The 22,081-nt window shown below is 35.3% G+C and overlaps 1 protein-coding gene across 2 annotated transcripts in view; it reads left to right on the forward strand.

Moving 5' to 3' along the window:
* The window catches only part of LOC111708167 (uncharacterized), a 66,896-nt gene that overhangs the window by 9,934 nt on the left and 34,881 nt on the right, over nucleotides 1-22,081 (forward strand). For both annotated transcript variants that reach the window (XM_023481465.1, XM_023481471.1), the window contains exons 2-10: nucleotides 9,158-9,241; nucleotides 10,498-10,550; nucleotides 11,793-11,875; nucleotides 12,858-13,343; nucleotides 14,740-14,807; nucleotides 16,356-16,441; nucleotides 17,627-18,053; nucleotides 19,200-19,348; nucleotides 19,411-20,212. In XM_023481465.1, coding sequence (XP_023337233.1) covers nucleotides 9,212-9,241; nucleotides 10,498-10,550; nucleotides 11,793-11,875; nucleotides 12,858-13,343; nucleotides 14,740-14,807; nucleotides 16,356-16,441; nucleotides 17,627-18,053; nucleotides 19,200-19,348; nucleotides 19,411-20,212 — 2,184 coding nt within the window. In that variant the 5' untranslated portion in view covers nucleotides 9,158-9,211. The remainder of the gene's footprint in view (nucleotides 1-9,157; nucleotides 9,242-10,497; nucleotides 10,551-11,792; nucleotides 11,876-12,857; nucleotides 13,344-14,739; nucleotides 14,808-16,355; nucleotides 16,442-17,626; nucleotides 18,054-19,199; nucleotides 19,349-19,410; nucleotides 20,213-22,081) is intronic.

Here is a 22,081-nt window from a genome sequence, read left to right on the forward strand (position 1 = left end):
AACTGAATCCAATTCTGCAGAGCAGGGTGATAAAACTAAACTGAATCCTATTTGCCGTGACAAGCATGGGAGATGAAACTAAACTGAATCCCTATTCTGCAGAGCAGGGAGATGAAACTAAACTGAATCCTATTCTGCAGAGCAGGGAGATGAAACTAGACTGAATCCAATTCTGCAGAGCAGGGAGATGAAACTAAACTGAATCCAATTCTGCAGAGCAGGGAGATGAAACTAAACTGAATCCAATTCTGAAGAGTAGGGAGATAAAACTAAACTAAATCCAATTCTGCAGAGCAGGGTGATGAAACTAAACTGATTCCTATTCTGCAGAGCAGGGTGATGAAACTAAACTGAATCCAATTCTGCAGAGCAGGGTGATAAAACTAAACTGAATCCAATTCTGCAGAGCAGGATGATGAAACTAAACTAAATCCAATTCTGCAGAGCAGGGTAATGTAACTAAACTGAATCCAATTCTGCAGCGCAGGATGATGAAACTAAACTGAATCCAATTCTGCAGAGCAGGATGATGAAACTAAACTGAATCCAATTCTGCAGAGCAGGATGATGAAACTAAACTAACTCCAATTCTGCAGAGCAGGATGATGAAACTAAACTGAATCGAATTCTGCAAAGCAGGATGATGAAACTAAACTAAATCCAATTCTGCAGAGCAGGATGATGAAACTAAACTGAATCCAATTCTGCAGAGCAGGATGATGAAACTAAACTGAATTCAATTCTGCAGAGCAGAATGATAAAACTAAACTGAATCGAATTCTGCAGAGCAGGATGATGAAACTAAACTAAATCCAATTCTGAAGAGCAGGGTGAAAACTAAACTGAATCCAATTTTGTAGAGCAGGGAGATGAAACTAAACTGAATCCAATTTTGTAGAGCATGGTGATGAAACTAAACTGAATCCAATTCTGCAGAGCAGGGTGATAAAACTAAACTGAATCCTATTCTGCAGAGCAGGGTGATAAAACTAAACTGAATCCTATTTTGCAGAGCAGGGAGATGAAACTAAACTGAATCTTTTTCTGCAGAGCAGGGTGATAAAACTAAACTGAATCCTATTCTGCAGAGCAGGGTGATAAAACTAAACTGAATCTTGTTGTATGAGAGGCTAAAATGAATATTTTATGAATGAATGCGACATTAAAGAAAAAGATAAATTATTTGAGTTTGAAGATGAATAAATGGATGATTTGGCAGAAAGTTTATCCAGTATTTGCTGAGGACCTTCTTATACTAGAATTGATGGGAGAGGAATACTTGGGAGGAAAATAGACAGAAAGATAGAGATTAAGGGACAATCACATGATATGAAATATGATACAGGATACAGGATACAGGATACAGGATACAGGATACATGATACAGGATACAGGATACAGGATACAGGACACAGGATACAGGATACTGGATACATGATACAGGAAACATGATACAGGATACAGGATACAGGATACAGGATACAGGATACAGGATACTTGATACATGATACATGATACAGGATACAGGATACAGGATACAGGATAGAGGATAGAGGATATAGGATACAGGATACAGAATATAAGTTACAGGATATAGGAAACAGGACACAGGATACAGGACACAGGATATAGGATACAGGATACAGGATAGAGGATACAGAGTACAGGATACAGGATACAGGATACAGGATACAGGATACAGGATATAGCATACAGGATGCAGGATACAGGATACAGAATACAGGACACATGATACAGGACACAGGATATAGGATATAGGATATAGGATACAGGATACAGGACACAGGATATAGGATACAGGATACAGGATACAGCATAGAGGATACAGGATACAGGATACAGGATACAGGATACAGGATACAGCATAGAGGATACCGGATACAGGATACAGGATACAGGATACAGGATACAGGATACAGGATACAGCATAGAGGATACAGGATACGGGATACAGGATACAGGATACAGGATACAGGATACAGGATACAGCATAGAGGATACAGGATACGGGATACAGGATACAGGATACAGGATACAGGATACAGGATACAGGATACAGGATACAGGATACAGGATACAGGATACAGGATACAGAATACAGGATACAGGATACAGGATCGGATGATTGAGTAGCCTATGACTACTGGTGATATACCTGCTTCAATCCTCTTAGTTGCAGTTTTTGTGCATTTAGATTCAACCTTGGACATTTGCATAAATTTATCGTTTATAGGAGAACAAGAGGAATACCTGATTTCATTAGAGAAATATATTGTGTACATATTTTCTTTTTCCTGTTCTTGCTTATCTTACTATTATCCTCATCCTCTTTTTTTTCTTTTCTTAATTCAACCATATTCTTGAGCAGATCATATTTGTAATTCCATTTGGTGAATGCATTCCGTTTCCTTAGTTATGCAATAAGCGTCCTTACTGATGTAAATAGATAGAAGAATATCTATCTATATTGATGGTATAAGTTATACTATAGTTCTACGTGCCAGATGCACAGAGGAGATTATTCTTTTTCAAACAAGAAAACTTTATAAGTGTAGAGGGGAGAAGGTTGTATTTAGGCAGGCAAGGGAAGTTTCCTTACAGTAGGAGGGATAGAGAATGAGGAATGGAGGGTTTCTTACTGTGAGAATAAGGGAGGAGAGCATCTTTAGTATAAAGAATGAGGGATGAAGGTTTCCTTGGTGTAGAGAAGGATGGATGAAGGTTTCCTTACTGAAAAGACGAAGGAATGATGGTTTCCTTATTGTAGAGAAAGTGGGATGAAAGTTTCCTTAGTGTAGAGAAGAAAGAGGGATGGAGGTTTCTTTAGTATAGAGAAGGAGGGATGGAGGTTTCCTTAGTGTTTAGAAGGAGAGATGGAGGTTTCCTTAGTATAGAGAAGGAAGGCTGGAGGTTTTCTTAGTGTTGAGAAAGTGGGATGAAGGTCTTTAGTGTAGAGAAGGAGATATGGAGGTTTCCTTAGTGTTTAGAAGGAGAGATGGAGGTTTCCTTAGTATAGAGAAGGAAGGCTGGAGGTTTTCTTAGTGTTGAGAAAGTGGGATGAAGGTCTATTAGTGTAGAGAAAGAGGGATGGAGGTTTCCTTAGTGTTTAGAAGGAGAGATGGAGGTTTCCTTAGAGTAGAGAAGGAGGGATGGAGGTTTCCTTACTGTAAAGAAGGAGGGATGGAGGTTTTCTTAGTAGAGATAAGAAGGGTTTCCTTAGTGTAAAGAAGGAGGGATGGATGTTTCCATTGTGTACAGAAGAAGGAATGAAGGTTTTCTGAGTGTTGAGAAGGATGAATGAAGGTTTTCTTAGTGTAAATTAAAAAATTTAAACCAAAAATTAAAGAATTCAACGAACTGTTAAAATGTTTGAAAAAAAAATGTAATTGAACTGGGGTCCGAATCCTTCATACTTTTAACAATCAAAGTTTTTATATAAATTTTGCCGAACTGCGGGAAAATAGAACAAAAGAAGAGATTAAACTTTAAACTCTATTTTTTTTATTATTTTATACAGCTTGCAGGAATTTTTGCTACTGTTTAATTTTCAGAGCTTTTTATGGCCTAATTACATCCAGATTTCTAATTTTGTTACTAGTTCCAATATATTACTCCTCTCCTCTGCTGAACAATTACACCTTTGGAATTGAGGAGGATATTTGATAAATTAAAATATATTTAAAACTGAGTAATCATCAAGGTTTTTCTAAGCAGTCTGAATTCTCATCTAGTAATGGAAATTTATCCAGTTTAATTATATGTATCGATAAAGGTGACAGGTTGGAGGACATGGTTGGAGAGGACAGGGTTGTACAGGACAGGGTCGGAAGACAGGGTTGAACAAGACAGGGTTGGAGAGGACAGGGTTGGAGAGGACAAGGTTGGAGAGAACAGGATTTGAATACCGGGTTGGACAGGACAGGGTTGGAGAGGACAGAGTTGGAGAGGACAGGGTTGGAGAGAACAGGGTTGGAGAGAACAGGGTTTGAAGACAGGGTTGGACAGGACAGAGTTGAAGAGGACAGGGTTGGAGAGAACAGGGTTTGAAGACAGGGTTGGACAGGACAGGGTTGGAGAGGACAGGGTTGGATAGGATATGGTTGGAGTGGACAAGGTTGGAAAGGACAGGGCTGGAAGACAGGGTTGGACAGGACAGGGTTGGAGACGACATGGTTGGAGAGGACAAGGTTGGAAAGGACAGGGTTGAAAGACAGGGCTGGAGAGGACAGGATTGGAGAGGACTGACTTGGATAGGACAAGGTTGGAGACGACTGACTTGGAGAGGACATGGTTTGAAAGGATAGGGTTGGATAAAGTAGGGTTTAAAGGACATATTTGGATGGAACAGTGTTGAAGAGGACAGGGTTGGACAGGACAGGGTTGGACAGGACAGGGTTGGACAGGACAGGGTTGGAAAAGACAGGGTTGGACAGTACAGGGTTGGACAGGACAGGGTTGGACAGGACAGGGTTGGACAGGATATATATATATATCGATGATAACAGGAAGGAAGATGTGGGCCAAAATTATATTTGATATAGATTTGAAGTGTGATATTTAAAGCCAGGTTAAGGACAGGAAAAGAAGGATTTTGTGAGTGAAGCGTAAAAATAGAAATTCTGGATAAAAATTTTGAGAACAGGGAAGAATACATTTTCTTTCAACTCCATAGAAACTATTTGAGCAAGTTTTGTCAGCAGTATTAAAAATAAAGTTCTAGGATTTATTCAGCATTTGAAACTAGACTTTGATACAGCTTTTACAAGTTAAAATATGAATCAAGATTTTTATACAGCTTTTGAGTCGGGACTTTAATATAGTTTTTGACGCTAGGATTTGATGTATCTATTAAAACCGAACCAAGCCATAATTCTCAAATTTCTCAAAATGGAGAAAAAAATATTAAAAAATTGGTAAAATCTAGATATTTTATCGATGTTGTATCCATCCCTTCAGAATATTTCTCATGACGTTTAATGAGGTTTGTCACGTAGAAGAAGATTTCTGTATGCTAAACCTTAAATTTATGAGATAGTATTCCTCAAATACAGTCTTAGATTTGAACCAGCAATTTCCTGTGCAATGCACTGTAACAAAAGTTTGTATGAATAGTTTGAAATCCTGGTTTGTACTTTGTAAATATAGAATTATCCTCTCCTCTAGATCCCCTACCCTTATAGTTACTAGTTTCAATCCCTCTAGATCCTACCCTTACAGTTACTAGTTTCAATCACGTTGTACTTTTCAATTTATTACCTCAAAGCTATTCATATGTGGTAAATGAAACGGTAAATGTGGTATATATGTAAAAGTTTATTATAATGTTAAATTAAACGGTAAATGTGGTATATATGTAAAAGTTTATTATAATGTCGATGTGGTAAATGAAACGGTAAATGTGGTATATATGTAAAAGTTTATTATAATGTTGATGTGGTAAATGAAACGGTAAATGTTGTATATATGTAAAAGTATATTATAATGTTGATGTGGTAATTGAAACGGTAAATGTGGTATATATGTAAAAGGGTAGTAAATGTTGATGTGGTAAATAAAAAAGGTAAATGAGGCTAATGTGGTGAATAAAAGGTATGATAAATGTGAACATGGTAAATGAAAGGGGCATATGTGGTTAAAAAAGGGGTAAATGTGGCAAATTTGGTAAAAAAAAGGGGACATATGTGACAAAATACATGTATATTAAAGACATATCAACAAATTGTCACTATTTATAAGACTATTCAATGTTTTTAAAGTTCCTTTTACCAGCTTTATGAAATTTTAGATCATTTTTTGTTGAAAATTAAATTCTAAAATTCTTAAAGACTATTTGAATTATTTTTCTAAAGACATTTAACACTATTGACAAAATTTGATGTTTATTGAAACTTAGAAAAATTAAATGGATGTTTCTGATCGAAAACCGATGAGAATTGAGCCAGGGAACCTGGAAATAGAATATTGAATTTCTTAATCACTCAAAACTAATTTCTAATCAAGCAGAAATGTTCTCTGAGAGATATATATATGAATTTGTTATTTTCTCGATCTCCTAAAATAACAATGTGAAAAATCTCTAGATATTTACGAAAAAATAGTTTTGTTCGTTATTTGTCGATTCGATGACCGAGAAAAAATAGGAAATTTATTAAAATATATGAGACTATTGTGCACTTTATCATTCTTCCTCACTTCATCGTGATTTCATATGAACGTGCTATAAAGTAATCATCGTGCTATAACATTAAATTAGCTGTACATTATAGCACGTGTGCTATAAAGGATTGGGTCCGAGATTTTCTCCAAAAAATTTAGGATATTTCCAAAATATTTTTTTCAATTGAAATGAAAATAAAATTAAAATCAACTTATCTTTTGACTTCTGCTTTGTTTCAAAGCTTATTTGATCTATACATAGCCATTGAAATAAGACAAGTATAAAATTAAGTGTTTTATAAAATTATCTAAAACACTATTATTTTGGCACGACGTGCTATAATGTTTTTGGCCTTAAATTTTCTCGATATAGAGAAAATTTCTGTCCAAAAACTTTATAACACTGCGAACCAAAATAACAGTGTTACAAATAGTTATTATAGAAATATAAAGGTAAACCTCATAAAGATTTATATGACAGGCTTCGCTGTCAAGGATTATCTTTAAATGGAAATAAAAATAAAATGTTAGTAAATAAATACAAGCTTTGTATTAAATGCATTAATATTTAAATATCAGTTTTTATGTTTGAATCAAACACAATTCAATATAAAACATTTTTTTCTTTTCTCACTAAATCATCAGTTTAGTATTTTAATGATAAAGGAATAGAACTTTATAACCTCATATAATTTTTAAACCTGAAAGTATAAACCATTTATATTTTAAACTTAGATTATTTGAACTAACAGAATCGATTATTTGGCCTAACAGAATTGATTATTTGATGAAGCAGAATTAATTATTTGATCTAACAGAATTGATTATTTGATCTAACACAATTGATTATTTGTTCTAACAGAATTGATTATTTGATGTAATATTATAAAAATAAAATATTATAGGTTTACGACTATAGGTGGCAAAGATGTCGGGGTTAGAAAATTGTTGATTAAAATAATTTATTTTTATTTCTTACTTTTGATTGCAAAAACAATTTTACGTGTTTACAGCGTTATCCTCAATTAGACCGTTGTTAATCGGACCTGTCCCTCCAGAAACGGAGTATAGGTTGTAATTAAGTGTACAGTCCCTTCCAGTAATGAAGTTCTAGGCATGAATATCATCTTATTAATTAATTTCTAAACTGTAATCCATAGATTAATTAAGAATAAGAGACAGAACACTATATGTCGTCTTTTCAAGGGGTTTTTCGTTCACGAAAAACCCTAAATCTTGAAAAGACGACATCTAGTGTTTTATCTCTCATTGTTAATTAATCTATGCTATAAACTATCAAAGAATGAATAATGATGATAAATATACTCACTTCCTAAACTTTTCAGTCTAAACTTTACGGATCATAAATATAGCTGAAAAAAAATAAAAATTAATTCTTAAAACATAAAACTATCCTACACAACCTGCCAGGTTTTTTGAAAAATTATAATCTAAATTAATGGAAAAAATGCATACAGCTCAAGTTAAAATGGCTAAATTTAAAATTTATGAAGGATAATGAAATCGCTTTTAATAATTTTGATATACTAGAAAAGGTTTTAGTGTAAAATCATGTAGAGCTCTTACAAAATGTCGAACTTAATCTTGATATATGTATATTGAAAGTAAAAAATTAAAATGCCCTATAATTTTAAATTATAGAACATTAGGTTCTTATAACATTACTCAAGAATCATTAATATCCTTTTTCCGAACTTGTAAACCAGGCATTTAATGAAAATGTAAACATGACTGAATAATAGTTTTCAGTATATATAGTATTCCATAATGAATAGTAAAGACCTCAAATTATTACAGACAGACAATACTGTTTAGCGTCCACAATATACGCATTAAGTTTACTGTTTTGCGTCCACAACCAACGCAATAATCGTCCACTGTATACGCATAAATCTCATCGTTTTGTGTCCTCAGTATACACAATAAGTTTACTGTTTAACGTCCTCAATATGCACAATAATTTTATTGTTTAGCGTCCACAATAAGTACGATAATTTTACTGTTTTGCGTCCACAATAAGTACAATAAAATTATTGTTTTGTGTCCACAATATACACAATAATTTTACTGTTTTGCGTCCACAATATGCACAATAATTTTACTGTTTAGCGTCCACAATATGCACAATAATTTTACTGTTTAGCGTCCACAATAAGTACAATAATTTTACTGTTTTGCGTCCACAATAAGTACAATAAAATTATTGTTTTGCGTCCATAATTTTACTGTTTTGCGTCCACAATAAGTACAATAAAATTATTGTTTTGCGTCCACAATATACACAATAAGTCTACTGTTTTGCGTCCACAATATACACAATAATTTTACTGTTTTGCGTCAAAAATATACACAATAAGTTTACTGTTTTGCGTCCACAATTTACACAATAAGTTTACTGTTTTGCTTCAAAAATATACAGAATAAGTTTACTGTTTTGTGTCCCCAATATACACAATAAGTTTACTGTTTTGCGTCCACAATATACACAATAAGTTTACTGTTTCACGTCCACAACATACACAATAAGTTTACTGTTTTGAGTCCACAATATACACAAAAAGTTTACTGTTTTGCATTCACAATATACACAATAAGTTTATTGTTTTGCGTCCACAGTATACACAATAAGTTTACTGTTTTGCATCCACAATAACGCAAAACTTCCACTCTACACACATAACTCTCACTGTTTTACGTCCTTAGTATACATATTAAATCTACTGTTTTGCATCCTCAGTAAACTCATTAAGTTTAATATTTGCGTTCTCAGTAAACTCACTAAGTATAATGTTTGCGTCCTCAGTAAACTCAATAAGTTTAATGTTTGCGTCCTCAGTAAACTCATTAAGTTTAATGGTTTTGTCCACAGTTCAAACATTAAGTTTATTGTTTTGCATTCACAGGGTAAATATTTAGTTTACTGTTTTCATTGAGTTTCTAATATTTTTATCTATTTTAGGAGATTTGTGAGAACATGAAGTTCCCTGGTCTAATACTCTGATGTAGAGATGAAATGCAGGATCAAAGATGGACCAAAGATAAGGTTGGTTTCACTCCTCACTCTTTTCTCGTGACCTAGTTTTATTTCAACCCGGAGTTTTTATATAAATTAATTCATCATCAAGCTAACAATCTAGTCTTTAAAAAAAACACTTTTATTAAACATTGTTGAGAGCAGTAGGTTTAGAATAGAGAGAATTAGGGTTAAAGGAGTGAGAGGTGGGTTTAAAATAAAGAAGAAAGTTTAGAGTAGAGAGAAGTAGGGTTAAAGTAGAGAGAACTAGTTTTAGAGTAGAGAAAAGTAGGTTTAGAGTAGAGAGAAGTTCAATGTAAAGGGTATAGATTAAAGTAGTAGGTTTATAGTAGAGAGTAGGTTTAAAGTAGAGAGTAGGTTTATAGTAGAGAGTAGGTTTAGAGCAGCGAGTAGGTTTAGAGTAGAGAGTAGGTTTAGAGTAGATAGTTGGTTTAGAGTAGAGAGTTGGTTTAGAATATAGAGTAGGTTTAGAGTCGAGAGTAGGTTTAGATTAGATAGTTGGTTTAGAGTAGAGTGCGGGGTTAGAGTAGAAAATAGGTTTAGAGTAAAAAGAAGTGGGTTTAGAGTAGAGAGTAGGTTTAGAGTAGATAGAAGTAGGTTATAAAGAAGTAAACTTAGATGAGAGAGTAGGTTTAGAGTAGAGAGAAGTAGGTTTAGAGTAGATAGAACTAGGTTTAGAGTAGAGAGAAGTAGGTTTAGAGTAGAGAGAAGTATGTTTAGAGTTGAGAGAAGTAGGTTTAGAGTAGATAGAACCAGGTTTAGAGTAGATAGAACTAGGTTTAGAGTAGATATAACTAGGTTTAGAGTAGAGAGAATTAGGTTTATAGTAGAGAGTAGGTTTAAAGTAGAGAGAAGTATGTTTAGAGTAGAGAGAAGTGGGTTTAGAGTAGAGAGAACTAGGTTTAGAGTAGAGAGAAGTAGGTTTAGAGTAGATAGAACTAGGTTTAGAGTAGAGAGAATTAGGTTTATAGTAGAGAGTAGGTTTAAAGTAGAGAGAAGAGTAGAAGCAGGGTAAAGTAGAGAGAAGTGGGTTTAGAATAGAAAGAAGAAGGTTTAGAATATAAAGAAGTAGGTTTAGAGTTGAGAGTAGGTTTAAAGTAGAGAGAAGAGGGATTAGAGTACTTAGAAGCAGGGTTAGAGAAGAGAGAAGTGGGTTTAGAATATACAGAAGTATGTTTAGAGTAAAGAAGAAAAAACTAATAAAAGAAAAGAATGTGATAAAATTTTACATCTTGTATTTTATGTTTTTATGTTTCCTTGTTTAGTTACGAGAGAATAATGAGGTTCCAGGATACTCCAGAAACCAAACACAGAGCAGGAAATTCATCTATTCATCCTTGTTCATCCTTTCATTCTTTATTCATCCTTTATCCTTTATTCATCCTTTATCCTTTATTCATCCTTTATTCATTCTTTATCCTTTATTCATCCTTTATCCTTTATTCATCCTTTATCCTTTATTCATCCTTTATCCTTTATTCATCCTTTATCCTTTATTCATCCTTTATCCTTTATTCATCCTTTATCCTTTATTCATCCTTTATCCTTTATTCATCCTTTTATCCTTTATTCATCCTTTTATCCTTTATTTATCCTTTTATTTCTTTATTAATCCTTGAATTCCAGTCATTTATTTCGAAAATCGTCAGTCATCTCTTTCTTCATTCTTGAGTTTCAGTCTTTCATTTCTTTATCCTTCCTTGAATTTCAGTCTCTCGTTTACTAATTCATTCTTGGTTTTGTCGTTCATCTATTTACTCTTAAATTTCATTCTTTCATCTCTAAATATATTCATTCTTGAATTTCAGTCTTTCATCTATTTATTCATCCTTGATTTAGTCTTTCATCTCTTTTTTCATCCTTGAATTTCGGTCATTACTTCTTTTCCCCATTCTTGATTCAGTCAATTATTTCTTTATTCATCCTTGAATTTCAATCTCTAAGTTCTTTATTCATCCTTGAACTTCATTCTTTTACTTCTTTATTCATCCTTGAATTTCAATCTCTCATTTCTTTATTCATCCTTGTTTTTAATTCTTTCACTTCTTTATTCATCCTTGAATTTTAGTCTTTCATTTCTTCCTTAATCCTTTAATCTGCTATTTATTATTTCATTGATTCAGTCTTTCGCTTTTATCCGATATCCAAGCATCTTCAATTCTTTAAAACATATTTATTAAATCTATAAATTTTCATCAATCATTCTCTTATCATTCATTTTATATTTTTCCTTCCTGCCCCCCCCCCCCCCATCCATTTATTTCTCTATGTTTTTGGTTGGATAAATTCTGGTCTAAAAGCCAGAATATTTGCCAACTTCAGTAGATTTATTTTTAGATTTTCATATCAAACTCCTTGAATGTTTTTACATTCTGGTAAATTTTGTCTAGTAGATGTAAGGAATGGTTAGATAGAGATTGCAGAATATTTCAGATATAAATTCTCACTGTTGAGTGTTCTGAAGTGCTCACTGCTCTCCTTAATCTGACCTTTCCATCCTCATTTACATACATACTTACACAGTTCATTTCTCACTGGTTGAATGGTTTAATAACTCCAGGTCTCAACACTCAACCCTGTCAGGTTCTGTAGGACCTGGAGCAAGATCTAGAGAGAAAAGTGGAGGTCGTTCACAATCTTCAGGAAATTTTAAAATAAGTCTATTTCTCGCTCTTTTGGGTCAAATCGTAATTTCAAATGAAAACTTAGTTTTCTGTCTCATCTAAATATAAATTTGGCTTGTCTGACTGTTTGTTTGTATCCAATAAACGTCAAAACGGCTGAACCGATCGGGCCCAAATTTTTTGTGGGACATCACGTGACCACAGGAAAGGTTTATGAATGATAAAAATTTTTAAAAAAATGTGTTTAAAGGTTTTTAATTTTGCAAAAAATTAAAATTCTTGAAAATCCGCGAATTTTTTTTTTAAAAATGCGCAAAATTTTCTTCTTCTTTGTTTTAAAATGTAAACAAAAAGAACATGTTCACAATTTAAATAGAAGATGGGCGCGAAGCGCCCTAAAAACCTAGTAAGCATTAAATCAGCAAATGGCTTTTATAGAAAAACTAGCATAAGAAATGATCAAAATTTACATATTAAAGCGATTATATTTTTTACCATTTTTAAAGGTATCGTTTTGAATCGGTTACTTTCAACAAAATTTCCCTTGAAATTGTGTTTACAATCCCTTTTAACTGGTTCCAGTTTTAATTTTGTCTGTTTGTTTGATTGATTGATAGAGTAAGAAAGAGAGAAGAGATTTTGGCAACCTAGATCTCGGCACAATGCCACAAACATTCTGTTGCAACCTGGTTCTAGTTCTTCTCCTTGTATGAGATTGAAGAGAAGGTTTAATGAAGGAAAGGGCTTGGGATAAGAAGGGAAATATTAAGGAAAAGGACGGGGGGCGTTGGAGGGTGCATTACAAAATTGTATATTTTGTATTGTTTAAAAAATAGTTAATATAAGTTATACAAACAGTTTGTATATTAAACTCTTTTAAAATGTAAAGTTAAACCGATTAATGACATCTTAAAGAAATGAATACATGGTTGAGCTGATGTTCAAAATCCCTCCCAAGAAAAAAAAATAATTGATAACTTATTTTAAAAGCGTGTACCTAGATCACCGAACTCTACCCCGTTCTTTTTCTTCCTCCCTACCTCGGAACTACTCCGACCATCCTCCTCCTCCTGTTCCTCCTCACCAGGGATACCTCATCCCTCCCTCTCCTCCTCCTAGACCTCACTCCAGGCACAACCCCGGCAGATCTCATCCCAGGCCGGAGAACCAGGTTCAGAGAACTAGTTCAGCTCGAACCAACTCCGAGCAAGTGATATACCGGCCAGAGTCAGGTCGGACTAATTATAGATCCGATCAGTATAATGATCATGTGATTCATCGCTCAAGTTCAGTTCGACGATCATCGGATAAAGGATCGAGGAACCAGGATCCTAGTCATAGAACTAACCTTCAGGATCAATCTCAAGCTCGTTCTGATCAGAGATCTTGTGAAGAGAGAAGATTGATCGAACATCCTGTCCATCCTGTCCATCCTGTCCATCCGGTCCATCCGGTCCATCAGGTCAAGCGTAAATCGAGCAGAAAAGGTGAGTGAAGAATTTCTATGTTTTGTTTCAACTATCCAGAGCTCGAAACTTTTGGGTTCTATTTGTAATCCAAAGGATTAATTTGATTTATTTTGAATATCCCGGAGAAGGAAGTCATCAACTAAAAATTAAGGGTTAACCTCTCAATATAAAAGTTTGAACAGTGTGGATATCAAGATCAACCCAAAGTTTAGACCTCTATTTCCCTAATGCAACGTCAGTTGACAAAAACGTGGATATAAATAGTTTTCTCTTTTATTCTTCTATTCTGGGAGGATTCCTGGTCCAAGAATTTTATTTATATTTATACATAAATCCTTTGCATAGACATCATCTAGTCATTTATTCGACCGTTCTTTTACAATTTTAAAAGTAACAACTTTATTTGCACATTTAATTTGGTTTTAAACGTTTTAAATTAGAAAAGGAAGGAAAATAAAAATTTTAAAAGACGGAAGGTCAGAGAAGGAAAAGAAAGTATGGAGGAGAAGAAAGGAAAGGGAAAGAAAGGAAAGTAAAGTATTGAGAAAAAGGAAGGTAAGAGAAGGAGTGGAAAGTAAAGAGGAGAAGGAAGGGAAGGGAAAGAAAGGCAAGTAAAGTATGGAGAAGAAGGAGGGGTAAGGAAAGGAAAGGAAAATGTATAGAGAAAGGAGAGAAGTGAAGGAAAGGAAAGGAATGTATGGAGGAGAAGGGAGGGAAGGGAAGGAAAGGATAGTATGGAGGAGAAAGAAGGTATGGGAAGGAATGGAAAAAATAGAGGAGAAGGAAGGGAAGGGAAAGAAAGGAAAGTAAAGTATGAAGGAGAAGAAAGGGAAGGTAAGGAAAGGAAAGGAAAGTATGGAGGAAAAGAAAGGTAAGGTTTATTTAAGAAAGAAAGGTTTTCAACAGTAAAATCTCTTAATCAAATATGAAATATTTTATACTTTGCTCTTCAAACCAGAGAAACCTTTTGATGTCTGATTAGAGGGTTGAGTTGAAATTTCTAATTTTGTGAAAACATAAATCTGCAGACCCAACATTTGATTAGGATCTTCATGGGATGAAAACCAAAAAGAGAAACTTTGCCAAAAATTATAAAAAAATGGATATTTATTTTCTTATACATCATGTTCCCAACTTACTCCGTCCATACCTCTATCCTCCAATTTTCTGCCTCAAGTTTGAAAAGAATAAAAGAATAAAAGAATTATGATTATGCTGGTTAAAAATTCGGATCAGCATTTCTATTCTTACTTCACCCTTGAGTCCGAAGAATGGAAAATCCGAGAAAAATTCAATATCATCAGTCTTGGATATTAACACTTTACATTTTACACCGATCGCTGAACACTGAACAGTCTTATATATATATATATCTCCATGTATACATCTATACTGAGGAATACTCTATGTTAAGGAAGAACCGGAGAGGTTGAGGTTCACAGATATATTGACTCCCATTCTCCTCCTCCAGAGTTGAGACAGGTCGTTAAAGTAGTATATAAACACCCGATAATCTTATATTCTTGGCCAGACTAGAGACTAGAGACTAGAGAGAACTTGATAAGAAAGAAGGAACAGATGTCAGGAACGGTTTACCAGTAATCTAAACGGATCAGCATGTCTAGAGGCTAGAGGCTAGAGGGACAGAAGAAAAATCTAAATAACAGGGTAATGAATGCAGGACAGGGAAAGGGGTAAGATGTAAAGATAGTTTGTGGATCGAGAACAAGGGTGGGATATGAAGGAGGTAAAGGGGAAAAGGACTGACATTATAACCCGTAGACGATAAAAAGAGGGTTAAAGTAGAGTAAAACGTAGTTTTTAGGCTGTAGATTGAGAGAGAGGAAAGTACATAGATGGGGCTATATAGAGGCAAAGGGATGGGGCTAAAGGCCACGGGATGGGGCTAGAAGCCTCGGGATGTGGGTGAAAGCCAGGAGATGGGACTACAGGCTATGAGATGGGACTATAAATGTCACGAGATGGGACTATAGGCCACGAGATGGGACTAGAAACCACGAGGGAGGACTAAGAGACCACGAGGGAGGACTATAGAGGCCACGTGATGGGACTAGAAACCTAGAAAGAGGACCAAGAGGATAACTGAACTAAGATGGTTAAGAGGGTAAAGTAATAATAACATAAACAAGGACAAGAGTAAAGAACAAAAAGAGAGATGGAATGCTTAGGACGTAAAAGGACCAGAGAACAAGATTGATGGTGTAGTAAGTATATATAAGGACAAGCAGTTAGAGGACAATGAGAATGCATAGAGGAAAGGCAGGACGACCAGTAAGGAGCGTGAGAGCCTAGAGGACAGGGAAAAGGGTCTAACGAACAGCATAAGCGCTTAGAGGACAGTCTTAGAGGCTAGATAACGGAATGGTATGGATTGAGTACTGGTATCAAGGTTTGTGTATGAGACATGGATGAGTTCTAGTCTGGAGTAAAATGAAGAGAATTGTGTACAGAATATTAAAATCTTTACAGTTTATAGAGTGCTTGGTTGTAACAAAACCAAGCTCTGTATATCAAATTATTAGATGCTGCAAACTTTTCTTTTCTTGCTAGTTTGTAGTTTAAAAGTTGATATTAAATTATTAATTCTAGAATGATGTAATGAAAACATGTAAAGTAGTTTTCCACAATAAAAATAACTGGAAAGGAGTATTTTTTTCATGAAAATGAAATCTCAGTGAGTGTTTTTAATAAGATTAAAATACGAGGGAGTGGTTTCTAATTAAGATAAATACCAGGGAGTGGTTTCCAATAAAAATAAAATATCAGGGAGTGGTTTCTAATTAACATAAATACCAGGGAGTGGTTTCTAATTAAGATAAATATCTGGGAGTGGTTTCTTATAAAAATAAAATATCAGGGAGTGGTTTCTTATAAAAATAAAATATCAGGGAGTGGTTTCTAATTAAGATAAATACCAGGAAGTGGTTTCTAATTAAGATAAATACCACGGAGTGGTTTCTAATTAAGATAAATACCTGGGAGTGGTTTCTAATAAAAATAAAATATCAGGGAGTGGTTTTGATGTCTCCGTCCTTGGAGACCAACTGTGCTCTGGTGCCCGGAGAACAGACCCAATATGCTCTCCTTTCTTTCAGGAATATATTTCATTATTCTTCTCATTCTGCTTTACTATACTCCTCTTCAAACAAGAACTGAGTACTCGACTCAAACCTGATTTTTAAAATCGTATAACTTCGCAGCCTGATATCTTGACCTTTGATATTTTAAACTCTAAATTCTGCTGGATCAATAGGCTAAAATTTGGAATAAAAAAGTTAAACCATCAGGTAGCAAAGATATAAATATTAGAAAATTAGAGTCTTGGACGAGTAATCAGTTCATTATTGGACCATTGGTTTCTGATAGTTCATTTCTTACACTCCCTTGCTTCTATATTCTTTATTCTCTTTTTATCTCTTTATCCAGAGTTCTCTTCCAATCCGTACTCCATCCAGTACCTAGAAACAGTACTGGTAGTAGTACTCCATCCAGTACCTAGAAACAGTACTGGTAGTAGTACTCCATCCAGTACCTAGAAACAGTACTGGTAGTAGTACTCCATCCAGTACCTAGAAACAGTACTGTTAGTAGCACTCCATCCAGTACCTAGAAACAGTACTGGTATCCGTACTCCATCCAGTACCTAGAAACAGTACTGGTAGTAGTAGTAGAACCTGGAAACTAGAGCAAATAATTACAAACTTTCTATTCTTTAATTTTCCAATGTTTCTTCAGCAAACACAATAAAAACTTCTCAAGGAGAACTAGGCAACAAATTGAAATTTGTTAGTTGCAACCTTCCTGGTTATCTTTCCCTAATTATTGCATCCGTCCTCTCATTTTGAACTAACTGTTGCATCCTCCCACTACTTACTATTTTTTTTGCAATTTTTTTCCTTAGGAATTTAGGAAATTTTTCATGTGCGCTTCATGTCATTTATTTTGTTTCCTGCCTAATTTCATTTAAAGTTTGTTGCATCTTCCCTGCAAAGCTTTCAGGTTTGTTGCAACTTCCTTGATCGAACTATACCTAACAAGACTAATTTGATTCCTTCCTCCACTTTATTTTGACCTTCGAAAATGCAAGAAAATTTAACTTTTAAAGGGAAAAGTTTGATAGAGGGGGACGAAAGGATAGGAGAGGGAGAGGAGGGAATGGGAGGGGAGGTATGGGGGAGGGGGAGGGGGGCTGGTATATAAAGAAAACCTTTAGCTTTTACACGATCCCATCTACTTATCCTGCAGAGTTTTCAGGAGAATAAAGGAATCTAAACTATCAGAGAATCCGCAGTAAGAAATCCACCCAGTGCTGTATTCTCTACCCGGAGTTCACAATCCCAACCCAGCTCCAGGAGCACGACCCAGCAGAGAACTTCAGTATCCGGGATAGTCCAGAGTAGGAACCAGCAGTCTTCTAGAACACAATCTAATGGGGTTCCACGGGGTTCCGAGCAGAATATGGATCCTACAAGAGGATTAATGTATGCTAGGGATCAGATGAACGGATCACAACACAGTTTGGATCCCATGAGAGGATCAGATTTTAACCGGGGATCCCAACTGCACCGGGATCCAATGATGGGATCTCAGTATTCTATAGATTCTAGGTTAGAATCTCAGGATGGATTTAGAAGATCTCAACCCAACCTTGATAGGAGGAGAGGTTCCCCTTCATCTTTATCCAGGGCAGAGCAACCAATGAACAAGGCAGGGGAACAGATTTAATTCTTTATTAGCTTCCATCCTTCACAATATGACACGGGAAAAGTATATATTTGCCATTTTTATTAGGATTTAGAAATAATCACAGAAATGTTAGTTTGGTTTGAAAATTAAGTAGGTTGACTTATAGGGAAAATGTTCCAGACCAAGCGGGGTTCCCAACTTAGCACTTAAACAAAATCTGTTGAATAAAAAGCAATAATCAATTGTCCGTTGGCTGTCCGTATGTTGTCCGTAGGTTGTCCGAGGGTTGAAAAAATACATATCTCCTTGAATAGAATTCAAATTAGGTAAAAAATTATAAGAATAATGAGTGGAAAATTTGAAAGTAAGGATCTTCTAATTATTTAGTTAGTTTATATATCTCTTCAGAATCTAATTGGTTTAATGGATTGAAAGATTAAACCAAAACTTTGTTCTCTTTTCCCAGCAGTTTCAGGTCCATTAGAAATTACAGGGGTCCCAGGTCCATTATACGTTAAAGGGGTCCCAGGTCCATTTCAGGGTTCAAGAACACTACTTTAATATGTCGTCCATTATTATATTACAAGGCAAATTTTTTATTCCATACATATCATTAGTCATTAATTACCCTTTACCCTAATATGAGGTAAATATTGTACAATAATATTTATATTTGCTGGAAAACTCAATTTATTGGTTCTTTTCTAGATCTAATAACAAACCGCTGGGTTTATATTTAGATATATCTAGCTTTTATCTGTCTATCCATCTAGGTATTTGATCATGTGATATTTATTTGATCATTGTATATTTGTGTTTGATCAAGTAATGTCTATGTTTGATCATGTTGGGACGCCTTTGATCAATTTGGGTTTAAACGTGTTTATGTTTCTATATAACCTAGTTGTGCACGACAAAATTATGTATGTTTAAATGGAGATATTTGAACTTAAAGTGCATTATTTTAGAGAAAAGGATATACATTTTTTAGAATATCTCTTTAAAGACAGTTCTATAAACCCTGGTTATAATTTATCTTGATAATACACATAAATAGATAATTTGTTTGAAAGAACCGGACATTTTGCATCTGAAAGTTTGAATGTTGAGAGAAGAATGTTTTATGTTTGCTAAGTTTGATTATATTATCTTGTTCCCTTGAAACAGATTCCCGGGAAGTTTCGGAGAAATGGTTCACAACCTTGTCTCAGGGTACCTCATCAAACCTTCCAACGTCAGAGCTCGGCATCTGATATTCTCTCCGGAACTAGACACAGACAACCCTCCTCCGATACTCTGCATACCAATACTGTTAGGTAATATACTTACAGTCCACTCAAGTACCCGGAGTAAATGTATTCATTCTTCTCTATTTCAGATTTCTCTCCAAGTCTAGAAGTTTCTCCGACGATGGATTGGATGGAATGGATAAGCAGACTGCCCTTGAAGTTGTCAGACATAAAAGAGCTAAACAACTCCAACCGGAGAAGACGAGCAAGAACCCGTCCAAGGTTGGACAGCAGAAGTATGAGTCCGGAGAAGGACTAGATACATCTCCACAGAAACTTTCCCAACCTCTCCTCCCTCCCCTTCCTCCAGTACCACACACACATCCTACACACTGCCATCCTTCTATACCGGTTCATGTTTTATCTCCGGACTCTAGTGTACCCCCTCCACCTTCTCCCCCATGCACCTGTGGTAAGGTGCTGGGTGATATGGGACCTCCTCCTCCTGCCTCTGATCCCTGGGACTCTCAGAGTATAGACAGTCATCTGACAGGGGAGAGTAAAGGAACCCTGGAGAGTAGAAGATCTCAAGGATATATATCTATGACAAGTGCTAGCACATATCTCATAGATGCAACCGGTGCAGATCCTGTTATACTTCCAGGGGACGGATACCATTACAGGGGTCCAGGGCAACCAGGGCCCTCCTATCAAGGTCAACAAGGCCCCCCCTACCAGGGGCAACCAGGCCCCCCCTACCAGGGACCCCCGGGGCCCCACTATCAGGGTCCCCCTGGTCCCCCCTACCATGTATATAAAGAAGTAGAGGATACGGATGGATTATATCATCCTCACCCTGCTCCTCCTCAGCTCAACGGTAGATCAGGGCATTGTAACCATATGGACGACGGCTGTGAATGTTTTAGAGAAAATTACTCAATAAATAGAAAGGTGAGAGAACTTTTTGTTTTTTTTTACAAAACTTTTAATTTTTTATTGTGGTGATTAAGTAAACTCATTTTATTTTAAGCTTCTGATCTCTCTCGACTGAATATGAAAGTGCAGTGCACATTTTTGCGATAAATTCTGGCGAATTAATACTTTCCAGCTTCTTTTTCTCCAACCTTTCCCACCATATTCCCCTCCTATCCCTCGCTCAAAATTATAAGTTTTTCAGAATGATTTTCAAAAAAGCATTGATATTAATTAAAGTTCTAAATGGAAGAAAAAGTGAAAAAGTTTCTCCTGATGTTGGTTGAGAGAACTGTAAGAATGAATGAATGTGAAATCGATACAATAGTTTTCTTTTTCTTATTGAGGTTTAGATTGCAAACTCTGTTAATACATCAACCTGAGAGTATGGAAGAAGGAGAAGGTTAATGGTTTCAGCTTTCTTGGATCATTAGTTCACAGCAGAAATATCATGCATAGACCTTCTCCTGTAGTAGAATACTACCGGAGCTGAGTTTAGTGTGAATATTAGTATCCGATATTTATTATTTGTATTTTTTATACACTGCACCATACCACAGATTTTTCATTAAGATTGCTTAGTATAGGAAACAGGATTAGATTATCAATTTACTGTCCAACGTTAGTTTTAGATTATTGATATCCTGAACCTGCTACAGTTAATGGATATTCTTAACCTAGTACAGTTTATCGATATCCTGAACCTACTACAGTTTATGGATATCCTGAACCTAGTACAGTTTATCGATAGCCTGAACCTACTGCAGTTTATGGATATCCTGAACCTAGTACAGTTTATCAATATCCTGAACCTAGTACAGTTTATGGATATCCTAAACCAATACATACGAGTCGACCCCTATGAGATAGGTTTTGTGTTCCCACGAGGAAAGAATAAGTTTAAATTGTTCTACCCTTGTAGTTTCAAGTCGCCTTCCAAATAAATAGGGGAATGCCAGATTCACAAAGGTACGCCTCATCCCTGTATCTCATCAATAATGTTGGAGATGTCTAGAAAAGTGTTTGATTCTAATAATTGCATACACTGATTATAAATCAGAAATCAGTAAGTGATTTCAAGGAGAAACCACAATAAAATCATGGGAATATCATGCTTTCTTTATCAGTCAAAACATTCAAGGGTACCGTTGTGAATTGGACATGCTACTTTAAAATAGTGAGTTCTTTGAGATTGCGACTAACTTCTAATATGTATATCCTGGACACAATTGTTATATAATCCTTATCCTCAAGACCAGAGATTACATCGTAGAACCGGGAGATAATTTATCTTGATTCTAGAGAAATAACATTTGATTCAATGAATTATGGATACTAATCACACATATTATGTATCTTGCACTAACAATTTGTACATATATCCCAAACCTATATTTTGGTTCTCCTACCTCTCTTGGTTCTCATGGTTCATCTAGTTTTCATGGTATTTTTGTTTCTCTTAGTTTCCCCAAATTTCCTAGTTATCCTAGTTTTCCTGGTTCTGCTTTTTTCCTGGTTTTCAAAGTTCCCCTGTTTCATTTGTTTTCCTGGTTTTCATAGTTTTCCTGTTTCACCTTGTTTTCTTGGTTCTCCTGCTCCTCCAGTTTTTCCTGTTTCTCCTTTTCTTGTTCTCCTAAATCTTCAGGTTTTCTCCACTTAGCTCTTATGCTTTTTTAGATATTCTAGTTTTCCTATCTTTCCTGGTTCTCCTAGCTATCCTGATTTTCCTTGCTAATCTAGTCCGCCTGCAGGATCCTGGTTCTACTGGTGTTTTTGATATTTCCGCGTTCTCCTGAATTTCCAGGCCCTCCTGGTTTTCCAGCTCTTCTGGGATTCCATGTTCTTCTT

Source organism: Eurytemora carolleeae, unplaced genomic scaffold (assembly GCF_000591075.1).
Source record: "Eurytemora carolleeae unplaced genomic scaffold, Eaff_2.0 scaffold134, whole genome shotgun sequence".
In the NCBI taxonomy this organism is placed as follows: Eukaryota; Metazoa; Arthropoda; class Copepoda; order Calanoida; family Temoridae; genus Eurytemora; species Eurytemora carolleeae.